Source organism: Martes martes (assembly GCF_963455335.1).
Source record: "Martes martes genome assembly, chromosome: 1".
NCBI classification, from domain to species: Eukaryota; Metazoa; Chordata; class Mammalia; order Carnivora; family Mustelidae; genus Martes; species Martes martes.
In genome coordinates this window covers 120,363,235-120,387,679 of record NC_137888.1, presented here as the reverse complement: position 1 = coordinate 120,387,679, position 24,445 = coordinate 120,363,235, and the positions used below count along the sequence as shown (strand labels likewise).

The 24,445-nt window shown below is 37.5% G+C and overlaps 1 protein-coding gene across 6 annotated transcripts; it reads right to left on the bottom strand.

Moving 5' to 3' along the window:
• Nucleotides 1-337: 337 nt before the first annotated feature.
• Nucleotides 338-24,442, bottom strand: MIX23 (mitochondrial matrix import factor 23). Of its 6 annotated transcripts, none has more exons than XM_080805111.1 (6): nt 23,445-23,502; nt 19,213-19,241; nt 14,028-14,153; nt 9,111-9,257; nt 3,554-3,613; nt 338-654 (listed from the first exon to the last, which is right to left on the bottom strand). In XM_080805111.1, the coding sequence occupies exons 3-6, from the start codon at nt 14,136-14,138 to the stop codon at nt 604-606; spliced, it is 369 nt and encodes a 122-aa protein (XP_080661237.1). In that variant the 5' UTR covers nt 14,139-14,153; nt 19,213-19,241; nt 23,445-23,502; the 3' UTR covers nt 338-603. The 6 variants fall into 6 exon arrangements, with proteins under 6 accessions (XP_080661237.1, XP_080661234.1, XP_080661236.1 ...); XM_080805108.1 differs by lacking the exon at nt 19,213-19,241 and adding an exon at nt 14,521-14,609 and having other exon boundaries at nt 23,445-23,491; XM_080805110.1 differs by lacking the exons at nt 19,213-19,241; nt 23,445-23,502 and adding an exon at nt 24,163-24,442.
• Nucleotides 24,443-24,445: the final 3 nt, after the last annotated feature.

Genomic DNA, 24,445 nt, shown 5'->3' with positions numbered 1-24,445 from the left:
TTTTTCACTGTCCATGGAAATATTGTCCAGGAAAATTCCACCCAAAATTAGTTTTTGCATATGAAAACAAGATAAATTAAGGTATCAAGAGAAAGTTTCTTTGGACAGTAACCAGCTTATCATATTACCGTCCTACTTATTAGGATCAATAAACCCCACAAAGATAAATGAAAGGATAAAATCATCAGTGACCCAAAAAGGTCCATGTTCCTACCAATAAATGTGTAAAAATCAAAAAGCTGTAATACAAATCAAATCAGATACTGAAACTATATTCAAATTCTGTTATAAGAACTTATTATCTCAACTTGGAAAACAATCAAATAAATATGTACACTGAGTCAGAAAATTATTTTAATAGTTACAAAACATCTTTTTTTTTTTTTTTTTACAGAATCAGTATAAAATAGCAGTTGATTTCTCCATAATTATCAGAATTATTTGTACTTAAGGTCTTGGCTAAGTGGGGCTGAAATCAACAAAAGGTCTTGGACTGTTGGCTCAGAAATCATCCTAGGAAGCCCACCTTGTTGATGTCTGTCATGCTTAGCTCTTATGAGATGTCCCGGTCCTTTTTTTTTTTTTTGTAAAAAAAGTATCTTTTTATTCATTCTTTGGAGGCTTGAAGTGAATTCGACAGCGTTCATTAAACACCTAAGGTATTTAAACAGAAATAAATGTTGTTGAGTCATCTTATATAAATCGAGCCTGGAACTAAACTAAATTTAGCATGGTTCAGGAGGATATAACTATTTTTATCCCAAGTCAACAGATTTAGGGAACAGAGATTTTTCCTCAGGAGTTCAAACTGACTTACAGGCACTAAGAATACAGAAGACTTTGATATCTATTTATAAGACAATTTTGATTTTTTAATAAGATTTATATTATTCAAGGAAAAAATCATCATAAGCTAGCTTATTTAGTAATAGTAACTAACAAACATTTTCATTACATATTCTGGAGAGTTAGACAAAAATATCTAAAATGGTTTAAGATAAAGCTTTTTTCCCTCTTTTTATAATGTGTTTTTTATTTAGCTATCTGTTGTGATTTTCTAAATGAGTATTGGATCCTTTTCACAAGTAGGTATACTTGAAGAGAGATCAGGTCTTTGTTAAACTGTGTAAATTTGTAAAATGTTTTGTGCTATATATCTTGCTTCCTAAAAATCTAAACAAATAACATAAATGTTAAAAGAACATTCTATTATTCAGTGTCTGTCAGTATGGGACTGTGTTAAATAAAAATTTTGGTATAGCCCTTCAATGGAATATAATGTAAACATAAAAGAATAAGGAAGCTCTGTATGTTCTGATTTAGAAAGCTCTCCAAGATATATTAAAGAAAAAAAAAATGTGGATAGTATACTTTCGTAGATGTGATAAATGGGAAACACACATATATAAAATCAGAAAAGGTGCAAATATCTAAAAAAGCATGTACCATCGTTTTAGAAGTAAGGGGAAGGAGGTGGCTGAGAGGGAGGAGTGAGAAGTAGAATTTTTACATTTTAATATTTAAAAAAATTTTTAATCATTCCTAAAAAATTTTAAGTGTTCAAAATAAAAATCTGAAAGAATTTCTTCTTAGAATTTACCCTCATACTTCACTGACATAAGGAACAAATCATTTTTAAGGATAAAAAACAAAACACAAAAAACAAACTATATTGGTCACTGTGAACTATCATAAGAAAATAAAAGAAAAATCTACACAGGGAGCTTAATATTCCTTAAATTCTATATGTTGCATACTCTTTGATATGTGCTATCTCATAATTAAAAGAAAAGAGTGTAGAAATTATACAAGACTCTTTCTGGCCCTTCTATCTTATAGCTCATCTCTTGTCAGTTCCCAGCCCTGATATCTCCCTTAAGTTCCCAGTGCTCAAACTGGGGAAGGCTTCAGATTAGTGGCCTTGGAACCCTGGGTGGCATGGTACATATGACTTGGCCAAACTTCTCCAAATCCTTTTCCTAAATTCCTTCCTAACCACTTTTGCTGACCTAGTGTACCATAGTCACATTTTCTTTTTATACTATCAGGTAGGGAACCTGAATTTTTGTAGACTGGATGAAGCATATTTTCTTTAAAACTAGATCAAATCTAAAAATGCTTCACTTGGGGTGCCTGGGTGGCTGAGTCAGTTAAGTGGCCAACTCTTAATTTCAGCTCAGGTCCTTAGCTCAGGGTTGTGAGCTCAAGCCCCACTTTGGGCTCCACACTAGTCACAGAGGCTACTTAAAAATAATTTTTAAAAATAATAATAAAAAAATAAAAATGCTTCCCTTGTCCCACTACATTTGACATGTATCAACCTCTCCATTGGGCTTTTCTTTTCTTTTTTTTTTTTTTTAAAGATTTATTTATTTATTTATTTGACAGACAGAGATCACAAGTAGGCAGAGAGGCAGGCAGAGAGAGAGGAAGGGAAGCAGGCTCCCCGCTGAGCAGAGAGCCCAATGCGGGGCTCAATCTCAGGACCCTGAGATCATGACCTGAGCTGAAGGCAGAGGCTTAAGCCACTGAGCCACCCAGGCGCCCTCCATTGGGCTTTTCAAACCAGATATTCATTGTACTCCTCCCCTATCCCATCCCATGAGTAAATATTCTCTCTCTGGAGAACATAAATGAACAAGTAACACCAGAATCTTTCAAGTAGCAAACACCTCCTCACATTGGTAGAAAGGGCAGAAATAGGAAACACTGGCAAAGTGGACGGAATAAAGAAAAGTGATAAGGCAAAGAAAATCAATTTGTACTTTGCAATTTATAGCTCTGCAAGTTGAGTCATTCTAGTTTGTGTTCAGTTAACCTCTGTCTGTGTTTAACCTCATTCCACTGGTCAATTTCAAAGGATGAAACAGAATTTCCCATTTATTCCTTCAGATTTAATAGATTATTTCCCTTCGGAAATCTCTGAACTTTTAGAGAAGGGTATAAAAATACACCATTTCATACAATTAAAGTCAGCATTTTATGATATTTAACTACAAGTAAAATCCTGGAATCCTGGTCCCCCGATCTCATTCCTATTCAGAACTATGCAGGTGGTAATAAGGAACATGTGTACCTGGGAGCCATAAGAAGCCCTACTGTCAGATATGAGAAAAGTTATATGCAAACAAGTCTCATGATCAATATGTTAGAAAGCAAGCAACTGCAAAGGGTAGCTAATGATATGAAAATTTATGCAAAGTAATAGGGTTCAAAAAGTTTAATTTTAACAAATAACACCACTGAAGGTTCTAAGTTAACTAGTAATAACCCTAATAACAAGCCCATTTAGTATTAAGAAACATACAGAATGCCTCCAGTTCTGTTACCATGACAGGTCATACAATCTACCATATGACTGTAAAGCTGGTTTTTATAAGTTGGCTCTATTCAGATGCCAACTGTGCCCCTTCTCAAAGTTAAAACCTTCAGTTACTTATAAATGAAACATGTCTTTTCTAAAGAGGCCCAAGGCACTCCTTACTCCCCCTCCCTTGGTTTCCCTTTGCTAGTTCAGTCATAGTTCTCTCCAAGAGCCAGCATTATTTTATACCTTCCAGCTCCTGTCATTTACAACTTCTTCAACATTTAGTTCTGACTGCATCCATTTCAACTGCAAAAAGGAAAAGAAAAAAGTCAGAGTTAGGAAAATTCAAATTAAAGAACTAAAACCAAATTCTATTTATAGTTTCCTAATAAAAGGAGCTCCTGCTGCTACATTCTTTGTTAATGGTATCACCTGGGCTAGATCTTGGATACAGCCCATTCTCCCCATATCTAATCAGCTGTTAAACCTTCTGAAGCCATGGTTCTCAAGCATATTATAATCACCTTGAAGGGTCATTAAAAAAAAATCAGATGTCCAGGTAGTTCACAAAAAATACAAATGGCCAATAAACGTTTTTTAAATGTACAATCTTACTTGTATATAAAGAAACACAAATTAAGCCACAATATGACAAAAATTTTTAAAAATGAGTACTTCTGATAAAACCTACTACTAGTAGGGCGCCTGGGTGGCTCAGTTGGTTAAAGCCTCTGCCTTCGGCTCGGGTCATGGTCTCAGTGTCCTGGGATCGAGCCCCGCATCGGGCTTTCTGCTCAGCGGGGAGCCTGCTTCCTCCTCTCTCTCTCTCTGCCTGCCCCTCTGACTACTTGTGATCTCTGTCTGTCAAATAAATAAAAATAAAAAAAAAAAAACAAAAAAAACAAAAACCCTACTACTAGTGAGGGTATGGAAAAAGATACACATACACATTTTTAGCATGGAAGGCAATTTGGTAAGATTTATAAAAACATAAATTCACATGTCCTTGAACTCAATAATTTCAGTTCTAGTTACTGATCCTATAATAGTGATTTGCAAAGACAGCACAGAGGAATAAAAAGAAGGAGGTGGCAATCTAATTTGGATGAAGAAAAAAAGAACCAGGAAGAAAGAGAAGAGAAGGGGAGAACATAAGGCCCAAAAGATCTAGAAAGGCATGAGCTTTCCACACCTTGAGCATACAGGCAGAGGTCTGAGGCTAAAGATGCTAAAGTCTTTCTAACCTTCTTGATAACTGGCAACCTAATTACACCATCAGAAAAGTAGCTAATTCCACTGCCAGGCCCAGATGGCAGGGTCCATCATACTCATAGCCTCTTCTAGTCACAAAAACTTAAAAGAAGCTAGCTAGTTCCAGGAAGGAGGCTTGAAAATATTCAGGAAAATAAGGAGGGAAAAAGCATGAGCTATAGGTCAAAGCAGCCAAGAGATTAAAACCAGGATGGTCTCCTTAGGCTCAAGACTCAGGCCAGGAGACTTGGGAACAAAATGCCAGAGAAATAGACAAGATCTAGGCAACCATGAGTTAGGCACCCAGACCAAAGGACCTGACAAGTCAGGAGCAGAGCTCAGGGGACATTTAAGCAATGAGCATATAACACTAATTAGACAGGAACTTGGTACTGATCCAGTGGCTCTTTGTAAATTCCCTTGCTAGACTCAGAAGCAGTGCCGGAGTATAGACAGGCATAAAAGACTCAAACGAGAATGAGAGGAAGAACTGCATTTCTGACAACCAGTATCATGCTATAAAATAGTAACGCACCTGAAGAAGCCCCCCTGCTTATATCAAAGCAACCGCAGTTTCAGACTGGGATCAGCTACATGGACCAGAAATCAGTAAAGCTTCACTGCTCTCTGTTAAAGCCCGAACTGAATGCAAAAAAAATTAACAAGCTCAGTCAAAAAACAGGGTCATGGGACACCTGGGTGGCATAGTTGGTTAAGCCTCCTCTGACTCTTGGTTTTGGCTCAAGTCATGAAGTCAGGGGCGTGAGATCGAGCTCCACATCAGGCTCTGCACTCAGCGCCGAGTCTGCTTGGGATTCTCTTTCCCTCGCTCTCTCTGCCCCTCCTGCTCATGCTCTTTCTCTCAAATAAATAATAAAATAAATCTTTAAAAAAAAAAAGTTTACCACATGCCACTAGGGCAGTCTTCATAACTGCTCTCAAATATTTAAAGAGAGGTCATACAGAAATGCATTTCAACTTATCCTATATACCCGCAGAGGGAAGATTAAGGAGCAGTAATCACATGTTACAGAGAGGCAGATTTTCACAATATATAAGAAAATCTCTGAATAATTACAACCATCCAAAAAGGGAATACACTGCTACAGAAGATTCCAGTATTCCTCCTCCCCTGCCCCCTTAAGTAGTAGCTAAACATAAGGTAGAAACCACTGGTTGGGAGATACTGTAAGGAGGATTAATATAACAAACATGGATCCCAGAGACTAAAAAAGGAAAGGAAAGCAACTACTAAGTGTATCAGGGATATGTGAGCGCTTACACACATTATATAATTTAATCCTAAACCCTAAAAATGAAAATGTAAAAGTCCCAATTGCATTTTACAAACTAAAAATCTGATTACTTCAGGGCAATTAATTTATAAGTGTACAAAGCCACCACGTGGTGAATGGGATTTATTTCCTTTGAGCTATCTGCCTTTATAACCCATGTTTTTTCTATTCTTGAATGCTGCAGATATTACAACCAACATCTAATATAATTTTAGTGCTACTGACATAATGTTACCTCTGAGAGGATTGTTTTTGAGGCTCTAGGTCTTAAACTGGTAAACTTCCTTTCAAAGGCCACTAACAGGTGACAACAGTTACATAGTTTCAGCAAGGAATGTATTTTTTCTGCATTAAGAACTCAGGGAAAGAACTGGGACTTTTAGACTGGTGTTTCTGCACATAAATATGTTCACTTAAGAATGAGAATTTGAGGGGTGCCTGGGTGGCTCAGTGGGTTAAAGCCTCTGTCTTCAGCTCAGATCATGATCTCAGGGTCCTGGGATCGAGCCCCGCGTCGGCTCTCTGCTCAGCAGGGAGCCTGCTTCCTCCTCTCTCTCTGCCTGCCTCTCTGCCTACGTGTGATCTCTGTCTGTCAAATAAATAAATAAAATCTTTAAAAAAAAAAAAAAAGAATGAGAATTTGACTATCAGTAACAATTTAATGTACAAACAGGAATCCAGAGTCAGAAGAGGTGGGTTAAAGTCCCAGCTCTATCACTTTGGGGATGTCAGTATCTCTGAGTCTCAGTTTTCCCATTCAGAAAAGGAAGAGGTAGAGCTGGATCATCTCTAAGAGTTCTCTTTCTGATTCCTTAAGCTTCATGACAAACTTGAAAATTTAAAAAAATAATTCAAGCTTCCTTATTTGGCTAAGTACTATTCATAGTCATCCTCTAGTTCTATAAAGTTATCAGTCTAGAAAGCTACCTTTTATAACTTGCTAACTGGTTTTTTTTTTTTTTTTTTTTTTTATTTACTTGGCAGACAGAGATCACAAGTAGGCAGAGAGGCAGGAAGAGAGAGAGGGGAAGCAGGCTCCCTGCCGAGCAGAGAGCCCGATGCGGGGCTCGATCCCAGGACCCTGGGATCATGACCTGAGCCGAAGGCAGCGGCTTTAACCCACTGAGCCACCCAGGCGCCCTGCTAACTGGTTTTTAAAACTACTCCTTGCAATGGTCATCCTGGTGATTCTCTCTGGGCCCTAAAGTCTAAAGGGCAGAATGATATTATGTGATATATCACTCCCAAGTACTCAATGGTTTCTGAACTTTGCTCTCCACTAACAAGAGTCATTCTAGTCTTTGTTTAACTTAACATGCAAATAATCAGTTTTCCGTTTCAGATATAATAGGCCTGCCCTGGTGTTTCCTTTGTCAATACCTTCAAAAGTCTGTTAAAATACAAAATCCAAAATAACTAGATTTTATCCTGCTTTATATAAATCATCTGTAAGACTTCATAAACACTGATTAAGATGACCATTACAGCATAAGTTCACATGAGGAACCCTCCACTGCCTGGTGAATGGAATACAGGACTGAAGCAGACATCATGAACAAAGAACAGTGAAGACTGGGGATGAATCCCACACCCAGCAAGACATGCTGTATCAGTTGGACGACTGAGCAAGCATGCATACTCACTGGTGGGCAGTTACAAGAGTAAAGGCTTAAGAGAGAAGATAAGGTCCCCTTTTCAAAGTTTGGCTACATTACTAAACAAGGGGCAGACTTCATGACTGTTTAGTAATGATAAATACTGGATTTTCAATCACCTGAAAGGTGACTACATGCAAGGATCAGTAAGTCACCTATTGTGCCATTTATTTATTTATTTATTTATTTATTTAAAGATTTTATGTATTTATTTGACAGACAGAGATCACAAGTAGGCAGAGAGGCAGGCAGAGAGAAAGAGAGGGAAGCAGGCTATCTGCTGAGCAGAGAACCCGATGTGGGGCTCGATCCCAGGACCCTGGGATCATAACCTGAGCTGAAGGCAGAGGTTTTAACCCACTGAGCCACCCAGGTGCCCCCTATTGTGCCATTTAAAACACAGACATCATTTTGATAATTGCTCAGTGGTCATGCAGAAAAAAGCCCCTCTTCTTAGGTAATGACCAACATATGTAAGGGGCAAAGGAAGCCTGTATCCAACATTCTTGCCAAATGGTTCAGGAAAAAAAATGCCTACCTGTAGTAGGAAGTGGCTGAAAACTGGGAAAGGACAGAAGGAGGAGGGAGAAGGAGGCGTAGAGAGAATGTATTGCAAAGCAGGTGGGGCAAAATGTAAACAATGGGTGAATATAGGTAAAGGGTACATGTGAGCTCCTTGTACTATTCCTGCAACTTTTCTGTAAATTTGAAATTATACCAAAATAGAAAGTTACTCTTTAAGCACCACCCCCAAAAGGAAGACAGCAATGCATTCCACTTAATAAAATATGGTACACATCTCAACTGTTTTGATATGTCATCATTAAGAGCTATAAACAAACTGTTCTTTTCCATTTACCATACTCTGAGGTCTGTCTACACCCTATCTACATTAGCTGACTTTGGGAAAATATGGCTTCCTCTGACACATCACTCAGTGGACACTTGTTTTCTTAAAAGCAAAAACTGCAGGGATGGGAGATGAAGTGGAAACAAAAAAGTGTCCAAAAAGGGCCAAAGACCCACAGCAACTTCTCTGCAGTAGGGAAATAAATTATAATGAGGTTCTAGTATATCTGGTTATATTCAAATAGTACTATATTTTTATGGCTGAAGAGGGTACTATTCTGAAATATCTGTATTCCATTTCAGCAAATTCCTACACATGAAACCTCAAAACTATCTCAAAATATAAATATATTTTTAAAAGTTTATTCTCAAGTCAATCCTTCAAACATTGATACAGATGTATTTCCCTAGATTTTCTGATGTAGTGTTGGGTCAATACTAATCCTTTTATCTTTAACAGTATAACATATAAAGAAATGGAAAGAAAATATGACTACATGCTTCCTTAAGCTAAAGCTACTACACAGCATATATGCATGAAATGCACATTAACTTACCAACTAATACCTAAATGTAATAAAATAAAGCCCACTAAAAATGAAGTATTACTCTCCCAGTCACTTTTGTAAAAAAAAAGTAATGACCATTTCTTACTCTAAAATTTTCATATTAAAAACTGCCTTTATAAAATCTTTAAAAAAACCCTGACTTTATTAAATTTGGAAATCAGAAATATAATCTTGTTCAACTTACCTTTGTCTGTTCTTTTCTAAGTTGCTTTAATAACGTTAAATCATCCAAATTCTTTTCTCTTTCTTCTCGGAGCTGTTTTACTACTGATGAGGTCTGAGCTATACAATTTTTTATGACTCTGTCCCTGCTGGCATGAGCCTCCCTCAACTAAAAGAACAAAGGAACACAAGAGAAAAATCACATCAATTTTTCACATTTTAGTTTTTTTTAAAAAATCCTATTTTTAGGTTACAGAAATGTATTACTTTCTAAGCAATTTTTAAAAATTCAATCTTTTGAAGCGAAGATTTTGCTGAACCAGCTAAACACCTAAAAACAGATCAAAGGAAGCACCTCTCCTGGTGGAAAGTATGTGGTCAGGTTGCCTTCTTCCTCAATATGCTTCCGCAACTTATCACTCCCCAAGGGGCTTTTCATGTCAGTCCTTTCTCCCTACATTTCTCTCCCCAGTTTTCCAACCCTGTGTTGTGTTCTTCTACCCTCCACCCACCCCCACACACTTTCAGGGCCATTACTGCTATTCTTCCTCTTTTTTTTGTCCCTTCATGGTTTTTTTTCAGCCCTACACTGTCACTAGGTGCAAGAAATTATACAGTAGGTGATGTAGAGAAGCAGTTCACTACAATGAAGAAAAACAAAGAATGCTACATTTACCTATGTAAGACAGAGCCCTTTCCAAGATTTCAAAGTTCAAGTATTAATATGGAAAAACTGTGTATGAGGGGCAGACTACTGGTTTCATGAAAGGACATCTGGCAGGGCAATTCTTTACTAAACTTTCATCTTTATATAAAAAATCCAATACATCAATTTGCATCTATTTTCTTCCTTGATTCACAAAATATGATGGCCATGACTCAAATACATTCCCATGATCATAACCAAATTCTGATGACAACACCCCAATAATCTGGGGGGGAGGAATAACCAAGTAATAAAATGTATATAACTGCCATTATAACTAATGGAGCATTAAAAAAGGTGATTCACCACCAACTAAAATTTAGGTATTAACTTGCTCCAAGTAATCATGTTAAATCATTCCTCCTTCCCTCTTACGAGAGAATATCTTAATGCTACCCTAGTGACAGTTATACTAGGGATAACCTAACCATTATGTATATATTTATACAAAATTTAGGACTAAACCATTCTATAAGCATTCTTCATAAGTTAGCTGAAACACATCTCTTAAATGATCATCTCAGGACCCTGAAGTTAAGAATTACTGGTCTAATATGCACCAGAAAAAAAATACATCTTTGCATTTTTAGAGTGCAATAGTACTAAAAGTGTGTTGGTTATAAACCATACTTATGTGAAGAGAAGGAAATTAAAACAATAGACATTAGCCCCACAGTAAATTTCTCTAATATGCTAATTTTTTTCATCATAATAGTTAGGATTCACAAGGACAGCCCAAGGCCTATATTTCACTGGCTAATATGCTGCTTCTGTTACTTGTTTCCTCCTTCAGGTATAATTCCAGAAAATGAAAGGAGCCATTGAGGGTAGGAAACTTCCCTAAATAGAGTAAGAAGAACCATCATTAGAGTTAAGACGCTCTTCCCGTGTGAGACTGGCTAAATGATTAGTATTTCCAGGCTTCAGCTTCCTCTTTTGCAAAACTATGGATTATGAGTAAATCATCACTAACATCTTTTCTACCCCTAAAATTTAAGGGTAATTCAACTCAATACACTGCTCAGATGACTGATATTTTGTCCAAACCCCCAACAACTGGTAAAGTTACATTAACACCAACTAGGAGTCTGTCACAGTACTTTCATTTTTCTATCTGCATTTTAAAATCAAATTCAAATTGTGTACATTTTGTTAGAATGTTCAAGGTTTTCCTTCTAGTCTCTCTCACCACAGAGCTTCCTCCCTTAGCTGGGCTTTCATCCACTGTTCCCGTCTTTAACTTGGCCCCTTTCCTGTGGATACACTTCTAGCTGAAGACCACCCTCCTACCCTCACCTGCATAGTTTTCCTTCAGATTAGCCCCACTGTGAAGCCACTCCCCTGTGGACAGAAGTTACTGATCAAATCATCTTTTACTCAGTATTATCAATTATTTTAGTCTAGTGGTCATGACCATCCTTCAACAAAATTCAGAATTAAGAGCCATTGGCAAGAGGATTATGCATGGACTTCTGTGCACATATGTCAAAGAAATGAGGACGCTTGATAACTAGTATTAAGACTGTGTGACATAAACCTACCAGAGAAAAACAGCACAAAATCAGACTTACTAGCTCATTAGTAATTCAGATGTTTCAGAAGTTGGGTCACATGAGAATTGTTTCTGATATGCAAAGTGCTTGTCAAAGGAACGAAGATAAAATTTATCAAGAAACTTGGTAAGGTAAAAGGCAAGGCCTTTGGTTAGAGGAGAAAATTCCTGAATGATAACCATTATCATAACCAAACTTCCTTTGATTTGGGGTAAGCAATTCTGAAATGAAGGCATTTGGGATGGGGCAGGAAAATGATTCAAAACTAGTAACAGGGGTCTACCTAGGACTTCCCAGTTTTATTTTACTTTACCAAAATGCTAAGAACTTCTTTTAGTCAAATTTTCACCTATTATATCTTTTAACCACTATTTTATAACAATGCCTTTTGCCTTTAAGGGAAACAATGCCTAGAGTTTTTCTGACTGTAGTTTTTTTGGTGTTTTTCTTTCCAGAACAAAGGTTGATTCTAAATTAACTCTGCACTAAATTCTAATTTCCCGAACATCATTTGTTTTAGAACCCTGACAATGATCCTTTAACTATCATTAAAAACAAAATAAAAACTACTAAGTTTTTGTCATGGCACTTTGTTTTAAATCTTCCTCTAGAACTTCTGACAAAAAGATGCGAGAGGAAACATACCATTTAAACATAGTTCCAAAAATTCATTATATTAAAGAGATACCTTTAAGAATTACCCTAAATCAATCACTGTGACACTAATAATAGTTTTGCATTTGTAAAGCACTGTTCCAAGTTCATAGACTTTTTAAGGCTCAGTACTGAATTTTATATTTAACTTGAGAATAAACAATAAACAATGTACAACTAGAAAAACTTCATAAATTCAAGGGAATATGCTCTAATAGGGATATCTCACTAAAATTATTTTTATTAAGAGTATACTTTTAAGATGTGGAATTTCTACAATTAGTGCTTCATAATAACTTTGCTGATCATCTGCTATGAAGAAGTATTATCATTAGAGAGTTCAAACATTCCTTCCTTAGCTATGGAAGGAAGGGCTGGGGTTAAAGAAAGTCAAGGTAGCCCTAAGTAACCTGGACATTTCACAGAGTTCAATTCTTAACTGCGACAATATTTAAGGGAACTCAGTGAGACTTCTTAGCATGGGCACTCTGCTGCAGGCTCGATCACAGGCACAAAACTACTAGATAAACAATCCTTTCTCTGATGGTCATGTCACTGGAGGCCTTTAGGGTTCAGACAGAGCAAAATCCAAACACATACATAATATCCAAAACAGAAAGATCCTAAATATCCAAAACAAAAGGTTCTAGTGTGCAAGATTATCCTCGTCCAACAAAGCGATAAGAAATAACAACAACAGTAATAGAAGCAGCAAACATTTATATGTAAGACATTTAGTACAGTAAGCACTTCACATTACCTCAGTTAGGCCTCTAACAACCCTATGAACTAGGGACTATTATGATATTATTTTACAAATAAGGAAGCTGAGGCAAAAAGTTATGTAACATGTTCAAGGTTACCAGCTAGGAAGGTAGGTAGGATTTAATCTAGATGCAGAATCCATGTTGTTAATCCCTACACTACAAATTTTCAAGTTAATAAAAAGACTGTAAATGGAAACAACTGAATAGATTACAGAGATTATATAGTTAGTGAGATCATAAATTTCCCATTCTTCAGACAGAGCTACCCAAAGAAACTAAGTGAAGTGTCAAAACAACCTCAAAATAAACCAGGGTTTGGACTCTGGCTCCCTACTTCCAATGCTGGATTCTACTTATTAAAACCTACAACCCTGGAATTTTCAAGCTACAAGAATTACCTGACTACTCAATGAAGTAACACACTTTCACATAAAAGCAGAGTAAAAATATCAGCAATTATTAATGCTTTGAATTTAACTGATATGATTAAGCTTATCCAAAACTTTTTTTTCATAACTGACAAATAAAAAATTTATGTTTATGTAATACCTTCTTTACAAGAATCCAAATAGTAATCTTGTGCTAAAGAAGCAAATGCCATTTGAACATTAGCTTCCAAGTTAACGAAAAGATATAAGTAAATTACAAAAAAAAAAACTTAGCTACATTACTATTTCCTTCTGCTTTTGGAAATTATAAAGAGACATAAAGGGGATCTTTAAGAGGCAATGAAAAAATATGTACTTGAGAAACCAAAGCCTCAGGAAAGGACAATTTATCAGTGTCTTCTCTCCCAACTGCTAAGTGCTTCTATTCCCCTTCCTGATGATTGAGGGAAGAAAAAAGATATGGAAAGTGTGAAACATTTTAATTCTTCATTGTATCAGGTGTCTGGGTTCCTAGGATTGATTCATTCAAAGCCCTTGCTCTTGTTTCACTGCTTTACTTGACTATTTCACTCTCTCCTTCACTGCCTGGTGCATAAGATTTCCTTAAGTTAAAGGCCACCCTGGATGGGGCCAAAACAACTACTGCTCTCATTCCTTAGAATGGTCTCTTCACAGACTTGTGCATAAGATCACACACTTTCTTTAAGTTTGTAGCAACCAGATCAAAACTTATACACACCCCCAGATGTAGGCAAGAAAACATGAAGATGTCATACTTTTATCCAGTTTAATTATAGGTCAGTTGGTTTCTTATTTTGCCTGCAAAGAAAGGCATAAAGGAAGCACAAAAGACTCAAAAGATACACTTACAGACTCATAAAGTTGTTTACAGGTTTGGCTTGCATCAATTTTCCCTGCAAAGGAAGCTGTTGGAACCGTAGTGTTTAATTCATGTACTATTCTGTCATCAATCGTCCTCATCACCTTGAGTAATTCCTATATATGTTTAAAATAAAAGAATAATAACCTGAATGGAAAGTTAAGTGATAAAAAAGAAACATTTAAACAAAAAAAAAATTATAAAGCTCTTGGATATTTTACAACTTTCTAAGTTAGGAGTAGAGAAACCATGCTTAATTTAGTGCAACCACAGGAAAATCTTTATTACAAGAATAGGTACGTTATGTAATAGTAATTCTAAGAATGGGCACCAACACTGTTTCCTCAGCTCAAATGTGACCATCTCAAGGGTCAAGATTGTTTTATTCACTTTTAAACCCCACCTGCTAACACAGTGCTTCCCAAACTGTGTGTGCTCTTTCCATTCCCAGCACACAGAAAGGGTTCTACTGAACTCAATTACCTCAAATTGTCCCAGATAATCCAGCATAATTGCTTGCTCTATTCCCTCTTTGTCTATTGTTCTAAAATGTGGTGGTAGATAGAAAAATTCTGTAAAGATATATAAGAAAACTCAGTTGTGGTTCACTTGTAGAAATTAACCTATAACCTTTCAGTCTTTTTGTTTTTTTTTAATTTTTTACTATGATTGTGTATTATTTTTGTAACAAAAATAAGTAAAACAAAGCATGCTGCTTGAGAATGAATCAAATCTCTTCATGGCTTTCTTGTTCTCAGAACAAACAGCAATTAGTTTTACCTTTTCTTAATGACCCTACTCAGATTTCCCAAGGATCTCCCACTCCTGAAAAGGCTCAAACTCTCAAAAAACCAACCAAAAGAAAAATAATACCGAAAGGACAGAGGACTTGGAAAGACTCTGGTAAGTATACCTACACAGGCTAGTCCCTTTGCTCTCCATTTTGATTAGGGTACTTCTTTTCACTTGTCACTAGAGAAAGGCTGGGCATCAGCTACCCTCTGTCTCCAGAAAACACAAACTCTACAACCAGTTTCTACGAGTATACCCTTTTCTTTTCTTTTTGTTCTCTCTGCCTCTGAGCCCAGCAAAACATAATGACTAAAAATCATAAGGAAAACTGAAGTATATAATGCTAGAAATATATCTATTAAAAAGCTCCAACTTCAATATTGAAGTGTATTAAAAGCAACTTTGCTTGAACCTCTGCCTCACCTCCTTCAACATACCAAACCATTTCTTTCCTTTGCCAAACTGAAATCCACGACTGAAACCAACTTCTTCATTTCTTTCTTCATCCGTTTGTTAAAATAAACCCTTTTATTATGATTAAACTATTACACAGTCATTTTAGGAAAATTAGAAAAACTTACAAATAAAGATCATCCACAGTTAACCATTATTAATATTATAAGATGTACCTTTAGTTTTTTCTGTACATATTTATATTTTTATAAACTTGAGGTCCTTTGTAACACTCTAAAGTCCTGCTTAATGACATTATGCCATTAGCATTTTGCCTTTCTTACTAAAAGTGCCATGAAGACATTTTTAATAGTTGCATGAACATCCTATGGAGGTGTCACAACCTGTAAGACGACTTCCCCAATAACGAATACTTAAGTGTTTCCAATTATAATAACTATTTAAGCCAGCCAGTCTAAATCTGCAGTTTAGATTCTGTTCCTATCAGTCTATTAATCTTTAATTAGTAATTTAATGGCCTTTTTTAGATCTCAATTTAGAAGTTAAACAGCTTATAGAAGGCTCATAATTTAGACTAATAAACATATGCAAATGTCAGATCTAAAACCAATTTCACTATCTTACCCCCTCTTCCCGTGTCCTTCTATTTTTGTCAATAGTAGTATTATTCTCTGTAAAATGGAATTCTGAAGGGATAATCTCAACGTACTCCTTAAGAAACCACCACATTAATTGTTTTTTGTACAGTGGAGGATACATGTGTCTGAGTGGCAAATTCCAAACAAACAGTGGCAGCACCACCATTTGGTGTCAAAAACCAGGTAAGTAGCAGTATTAGCAGACAGGGACCTTCCTTGAAACTTCAGCACCTACAACTTGACTATTCAAAAAGCAGCAGCAGCAGCAGCAGTAGCTGCTGTGCCACCTCTTTTAAAAATCTCTTTTCCCCTAGATAAATAGAAATGATCTTCTGAGACTGAGGTTTAAGTTACACTTTCCAGATAAAGCTTTCCTTGGCTGAGAGTCCTTGCAATCTTTCTTCTTTAAACATATGCAGCAGTTAGATTATAGCACAATTCGTTTACTAACTCACACTTTATTCAAAAAACATTTGGTAATGTCTAGTATGTGTCAGACACCATTCTAAACACCAGGGCCACAGTGGTGACTAAAACAGAAAAGGTCCTTACTCTCTGGAAACAAAATTCTCAAATAGGGAGACAGACAATAAGCAAGTACCTCAATAAACAAGATAGTTTTAGTACTGAATAATGCTATGAAAAAGAAAACAAACTGAGGTAATGGGATAAAGAATGGCAGTGGGGCTGAGAGGCTAGCACTTAAGACAAGGAGATCAAGAAAGGCCTGAGGATGCAGCATCTGAGCTGAGAACTGAATGATAGGAATGAGCCAACTTAGAATAACATCTGGGGAAGTAAGTCACAATGAGGCAAGAACAAACTGGGGTCTATGAAGAACTAAAACAAGGCAAATGGATTGGGAGTGAATCTGGGAGAAAGTGGTGTTAGCTGAGGTCGGAAAGACCAGAAAATGAGGAATAACAGAGACCAAGAAAACAATTAAGGATTCTGTTCTAAAGGAAACAGGCTTTTAGGCAAGGGAATGCTGTTAACATGATTAATTCTTTAAAAGATAACTTCGCCTCTATGTGGAGAATGGACTATAGAGAGGAGAATGGAAATACGGTGACTATATTAATATGGTGGTCTAGGCAAGAGATAAAGATAGTTTGGGAGGTAGCAGTAGAGTTAGGGAGAGGAAGCTGGATTCTAGATGTATTTTGAAAATAAGAGTAGATAGGACTTGTTGATGAACTGGCGGTGGGGAATGAGAAAAGAAAACAAGATAACTGTTAGCTATGAGGCCTGAGCAACTGAATGGATGGTAGTGCCGTTAACATATGTTGGGGAGAGACTGGAGGAGGAAAAGATTTGTAAGGAAAGAGAAGATCAAGGTTGTCATGACGCACAGGATATTTGATGATACTTAGGATTACTGTTAATTGTATGTGATACTGGTATTGTGTTCAAAATTACAATCTTTTAGAGATACAGACTAAAACTATTTACAGAAAAAAGATAAGATATCTGGGGTGTGCTGCAAAATAATCTGGATAGAATGGGGTGAGTGGTAGAATATAAATGAAAACAAGAGTGGCCATGAATTGATTGTTGAAGCTAAGGGTTGGGTACATAGAGATTCATGGCAGAAACTCTCCTTTTGGACAGGACTGAAATTTTGCACACAAAAAAGTTTTTGTTTCTTTTTTTAAAGGTTCTGTTCTGGACATCTTAAGTTTGAGATGCTTATTAAATATCTGGTTGACAAGTTGAAGAAAAAGCTGAAAATACCAGTGTGACACTGAACCAGGCTAGAGTTACATTAACACACTGATATTATTAAAAGCCACGTGATGAGAAGAGATCACGGAGGGAGACTGTAGGGATGGGAGGCGGGTGTCAAGAAAGAACTCTAGCAATTAAAGTACAGGAGAAAAACTGTGATATCAAACAAGTCAGAAGAAAGGCTGCAAGGAGGGAATGGTCACCTGTGTTGAATGGTTACAAGGAAGTTAAAGAATAATGAGAACAGAAATTAACTTTCAGATTTAGCAGCATGGAAACCTGGGTGATCGTAATAAGAGTCATCTGAATAGAATGTTTAATGGACTGAAAGTTAATGTGGCTTATGTACAGAGAGTAAGAGAAAACAGGGTATAAAATGAAGCCCACCATTATAGGTCACATTATAGGATTTTAATCTTTTTCCTGAGAGAATGCAGAACCAAATAAGTGTTTAAGTATGGTGGGGTTATATGATCAAGTTTGTACTCTGAAATGATTGCTTAGGTTAAAGTATTAAAATACAGAAAATGAATTAGATAGGAACAAGAGTAAATGCAAAAGGATCAGTTAGGAGATGAATACAGCAATCCAGGTAAAAGATTATAAAGCTTGACATTTCACGGGATTTTTATTTACTCAGAACTTTAACCAGTTTTGAGTCTGAACACTGGCTATATAGCCAAATTCCTCTCCATTAAAACAATGTGGACATAACTGTTAAGTTCCTTTATACAGCAACGGGAATTTATCTGCATTAAACTAGGTAATTTCACAGTCATACCAATGGAACCTACAACTGTGGATTTTCAAATATACCAATTCTCAGTGTTCTAGAGAACCATCAATATATGATCTAGAGATTGACTTTTAATATGGCAGACACTAGCTATGAGGTTATTTTAATTAAAATTAAATAAATTAAAATTTAGTTCCTCAGTTGCACTTGCCACATTTCAAGTGCTCAAGAGCCGTATATTGCTGGTGGATGGCACAAATTTCCACCACCACAGTTGTAGTGGACAGTGCAGAATTCAAGAAAATAGAATGACAATTTCTGAACTGATAATGCAGTTGTTCAGGGATTGCTGAAAACTATAAGCTATTCTTAAATGTCTCAGAAAAGATACCCAAAAAATAAAGGGGAAAGGGGGGTAGGTAAGATTCAGAAAGGAATTTCTTTCAAAACCACTAAGGGAGAAGGAAAAGAACTATAAACCACTTCACTAGGTACACATTTTTTAACAGTGTAAAAAGTGCCAGAGCTGTTAAGGCAGCTGCAGAAGGGTCTAAAGAAAAGCTTGAGTGGCCCTCACAGACTGAGAGTGAATGAAGGTTAACGCTGACACCACAATGCCGCCATTAAATCATGTGTTATTATTCATAAGGAATTACTGATTACCTATCTGATGCCTGGCTCCAATGGCACCCTCCCCTCCCTTTCCCTCACAAATTCACTAAGAAAATATAAAGAAAACAAGAAAACACCCCTGAGTAGACACCATACACAATAAACCAGATTCTGATAAATCATGAATCTCTAATTTTAGGCTGGCCCTTAAAAATTATTCAGACACTTATCTTAGAATTGCATTTTATGTCTTACCTGTCATTGTGGGGTGAAAATCTCATCCACTGAGAAGCCAATTTTGGTATCAAAGGAGTGTCCATATTTAGTAGGGAGGGGTAGAGAAAACTTTCTATTGCCCCTATAATTATACTACAACACTACCCCTAGGGTTAATCCTCAGGTAAATGCCTTTTGTTATTTTGGGCAGCTTCTAGGGTGGTAAAAGGTCTATTACACGACAGTAAAATAAAAATGTACTTCAAAGAATGCCCCAAATACGTAAAATATGTAAAATTTTCTGCCTACATACTATTCCTTCTATCTAGAATTCCCCTGGTCCTGCCCACCTAAGGCCCAACTTAATTGCCACCTCTTGATTTATTTCTCCCTGACCTGTTAGAGCACTTTATTCACATTCTCAGTATCTTCTACATGTTTTGTATCCTTGCTTGCATTACATTCCTTATTTTATATTCTGTCCACTAAGTCTTCCCAAGTGCCTGGTACCTAACAGTATCTGTTATGAACAGACATGTGTCCCCTCCCCACACCAGATTCATATATTGAAGCCCTAACCCCCAAAATGACTGTGTTTGGAGACAGGGCCTATAGGAAGGTAATTAAGGTTAAATGAGGTCATAAGGGTGGAGCCCTAATCCTACAGAACTGGTGTCCATATAAGAGGAAGAGACACCAGCCATCTCTCTCTCTCTCTCTGTGCACAGAGGCCATATGAGAACACAGCAATGAGGCTGCAATATGCAAGCCAGGAAGAGACCGTGAACCAGAAACCAACTCTGAAAGGACTTTGATCTTGGACTTTGAGCCTCTGGAACGGAACTGTGAAAAAATGAATTTGTTGTTTAAACCACCCAGTTTGTGGAATTTGTTATGGCAGCCCTAGGAGACTAATACAATATCCAATAAATTCTTGCTAAATGAGTGTTCAAGTGGAATCCCAGAAACTCAATTTTAAACAACGTTTTGTGGATTTTTATGTCATTTTAGAAACAGTACGTTTTCCAGGAGTATTAAGTCCAACTTTTATAACAGAAAAATAAAAATTGTAAAAACTTAAAATAACTTAAAAATTCTTAAGCTTTAAAACATGCACATGGAAAAAAATCAGGAAAGTAGTTCTAAGAAGGGAGGAGGAGGGATATATGGGCAGGGATTGACTGGGAAGGGGCATGAGAAACTTTTGAGGGTGACGGTATTACTCTCTGTTAATAGAGGTATATGTAAATGTTAAAAGAACGGTGTGCTTAAGATTAGTGCATTTCACCGCATACAAATTTTATAGAATGAATGTGAGCAAATATTGAACTACAGTAAATGATATGAATAGTGACATGTTTAGGAGTGATATGGATGTTTGCAACCTATTTTGAAATGCATCAAAAAAATAAAAAGGCGGGGCATGGTGGCTCAGTTGGTTAAGCGTTTGCCTTCAGCTTGGGTCTTGATCCTAGGGTCCTAGGATCTAGTCCTACATCAGGCTCCCTGCTCCATGGAGAGCTTGTTTCTCCCTCTGCCTCCACCTCCATCTCTTATGAATAAAAATAAATCTTAAAAATAAAAAAAATCTTTTAAAAATAGTAAAATAAAATAAAAAGGCAGGGCGCCTTTGTGGCTCAGTCAGCTAAGCCTCTGCCTATGGTTCAGGTCATGATTCCAGGGTCCGGGGATGGAGCCCCCTATAGGCTCCCTGCTCAGCAGGGAGTCTGCTTCTCTCTCTCCTCCTACCTGCCCCCCTCCACCGTGATGTCTCTCTCTCTCTCCCAAATAAATAAATAAAATCTTAAAAAAAAAAAAAAGTGAATTGATGACTATATTGAGAGAGGGATATGTGGTAATAGTAACAGTAAATACAGCAAATCACTGATTATAGAAGCTAGATGTACAGAGGTGTTCATCGCAAGATTCTTTCAAGTTTTCTATAGCGTTTGAACATCTTCACAATAAAATTCTAAAGTACCTAAATCTTTATAATAAAAATACATGTTTTCCTGTTTCTCTTCCACCATATTCAGTGCAGTGCTTTTCACATTTAGGTTACTTACATACAAAATGTAATGGTTTCATAGCTTTAAAAAAATACTAACTTTAGGACACCGAGGTGGCTCAGTGGGTTAAAGCCTCTGCCTTCGGCTCTGGTCATGATCTCAGGGTCCTGGGATCAAGCCACAAGTCGGGCTCTCTGCTCAGCAGGGAGCCTGCTTCCTCTTCTCTTTCTCTGCCTGCCTCTCTTGCCTACTTGTGATTTCTGTCTGTCAAATAAATAAATAAAATCTTTAAAAAATATACTAACTTTAATTGATAATCTGTGAGTATGTCAGTTAACCACAGCTTATAATTTTACCCAATTCACCTAAACCTAAATGTTATACTAAATTTTTAAGTTTTACAGCACCTTCACTTATGTTCACGTGTGCCTGACATAGTTGGGGCAAATGTTCTTATACTTATTTACAATGAGGTTAAATGATATGCCAAGGCAGCTCTGGAAAACCAGATCTGACTTTTAACCCATGGTATTCTCCATTATAAACCATGAAACTGATTTTATGATCTTTTTATTTACATTTTCCTGTGAATGGAATGGTTCTACAATGAGAGTTTAGCTTTTCTTCCCCTTATATCTTATGTGACTTCCAAAAGAAAAATACAAGTGTTTTTTCAGCACTGCTGGGTATTTTAATAGAGATCCTTTGAAATTTAGTTTCAGAGGGGCATCTGGGTGACTCAGTTGCTTAAGTGTCCATCTCGGGTCAGGTCATGATCATGATCTCACGTCATGATCTCAGAGTGGTGGGACTGAGCTTCCCCACTGGCCAAAGCTTGTGCTCAGCGCATAGCCTGTTTGTCCCTCTCCCTCTGCTCCTCCCCCCACTTGTGCACAATCTCTCTCTCTCTCTCAAATAAATAAAATCTTAAATTCAGTTTTAGAGATTCAAATAATTATAGAGATGGAAGCAGTTTTAAATGTTACACAACATAATCTTATTTTACAGATTCAAAAGTTAATTCCTAAATGTTAAGCAATTAGCTCAAAGTTCCAAAGCTGTTAAAGGCAGAAGCAGTATTAGAACCCAGATCATCTAACTCCCTAACCAGTGCTCATTCTAATAAACCTTAAAGCTATCACTGCTCAGTTATCTGAGCTCATTAACTCAAATCAAGTCACAGTACTAATGTGAAAAACCAAGGCCACACATGGGCCGTTAACCTTAAATATTCCATACACATTATACTCTAATGGTCTTTTTCCATTTCATCTAAGATTTTTACAAATATCTGTATTTGTAAGGCACTTTGATCACATGTGAAGTTGGCTGCTGTTGTGCTGATCTAATCTGAGGAGCAGCTGAAGGGTGAAGAGGGTACAAGTAATGGTGGAAAGACCCCATATAAATTTCTTTGGCCAAATAGTATCTGTCAAATAATTCAGTCTGCTGAGGTTATCTTCAAGAATACCGCTCTCTACAAAATGGCTCACATCACAAAACTTCCTACAGATAGATCAGCGTTACTTTAAATTATTTTTCATTACCTTTGATTAAACATACATTCGTAAGGTCAGGATTTTTAAAATTCAAGTCTTTATCTAGACAGCAGCACGTTTATGCCTACATTGGAACAGAAAACTTTTATAGCAACTTAGAATCTAGACCCTTGTTCTTTAATTTATAGCCTGATCTTAGCCCTAGTCCTCTGGTATTTGAATATAAAAAAGATACAGCCTTTTCCTTACATGTTACATTTCCTCTAATTGCTAGGAAGGCAGAAGCACTACGGCAGGTACTAAAATTAATCGCCCCTCCAAGGCTCCAAACGTTCTGCCCCACTAAAATAGTAAAACTTTTACCAAGTTTGTTTTGTTTTATCAAGCAAGTAAGTTCTTCACTTTCCTCTCTCCTACCAATGCTCTACTTAAGTAGGAGGAGTACCGAAGAGGCTAGGAACTGGGTTCAGGGGGTGGCTTAAAAGGTGGTTACAATCCCTACCACCCGGCCCAAGCTCGGTTTTACCACCTCGGAAAGTTACTCAAGGTCTGGGCGCTGCAGAAAGAACCATGACCCCCACGGAGCTGCCTTGCTCTCTACGGCCAAGCCCGCGCCCCCGTGACCTCCAATGACTGGAAAAAGGAGCCTTGAACTGCCCGCTTCTTCCACAACTGGTCCGCACTCCCTCCCAGGCCACAGCAGGGAACAGAGTACGGGGACAAACGGAGGGACACGCCTGCCACATGAGGAAAACCCCATCACCTGGAACTCGGCGAACTCCTCACAGTTCACACCGCCACTGGGCGCCGCCATATTGGACAAACGCGAGGCCCCCGCCGCGAGCCAATCACCACGGAGCAAGGGTGTCCGCGCCGCCGCCTAACAAAATTTATTCTGAAGGCAATCAGCGAGGAACCTAAAGTAAGCTAAGCTAAGGTTTGTCTTTCCCCTGGATTTTATCTACATCCAAACCTGTAACTCTGCTGTCTTTCCTTTCGCTCCGACCCCTTTAACACGGCTTCCTGGAACCGGCCTAGATGTATCGGAGAGTCTTGGAACTTGAAGGAAAGTTTTACTCCAATCCCATTTTTTTTTTCTTTTACACAAAGGGAAACGGTTTCTTGGCCGCAGCTACCTGGTCGTTCGAGTAGCAAATTTAGAGTAGAAGTGAGATTTTTCTTAACCCTCCCACTTCATTATTTACCAACCGTCCCTTGAGCAGAGGGGCCTTTGTTCATCAAGAACTTGGGACTACTAAGAAAAGTTTTTAGAAAAGACTTTGACTGGGGTAAGAGTTGAATAAGGTGTTCAGGTGTGGAAATAAAATGTTTGGTTTATAAAAATAGGCAAATCAAAGAAATAGGAAAGCATGTGTGTGAATTTCTCAGGTAGACTAAGAAACACTCTCAAAGCCAGTAAGACGTGGGGTCGCTCAGTTACTAGGAGCCCGACTGTGTGGTTTTGATGAACTGATACATACCCATTGAAAATGCTGGAAAAACAGTATTGAAATACTGGTTTTCTAAGCAGTGCGATTCCAGGGTCTACAGCTCACAAAAGCTCTATAGTGAGCACATTTCTTCCATTTTAAATGGCGCTTTCTTAGACTCAGGGAATGACTACAAAGGCCCGTGATACCCAGATCCCGAAAGCCATTCCTAAACACTCGTCAAGCACTGTGCGGGGAGGAACCGGGCTCACCTCCCGCATAGTCCGCGCGTCACGCACGTCCCACACGCTCCGCGCGCCACGCAGGCTCCGCC

Coding starts and splice junctions, on each gene's coding strand:
- MIX23 (XM_080805107.1), bottom strand. CDS start 23,495: ATGGCGGCGCCCAGTGGCGGTGTGAACTGTGAGGAGTTCGCCGAGTTC. Junction 14,154..23,444: donor AGGAGTTCGCCGAGTTCCAG/GTGATGGGGTTT, acceptor AAACATATATAG/GAATTACTCAAGGTGATGAG. Junction 655..3,553: donor TAAATGACAGGAGCTGGAAG/GTATAAAATAAT, acceptor TAAATACCTTAG/GTGTTTAATGAACGCTGTCG.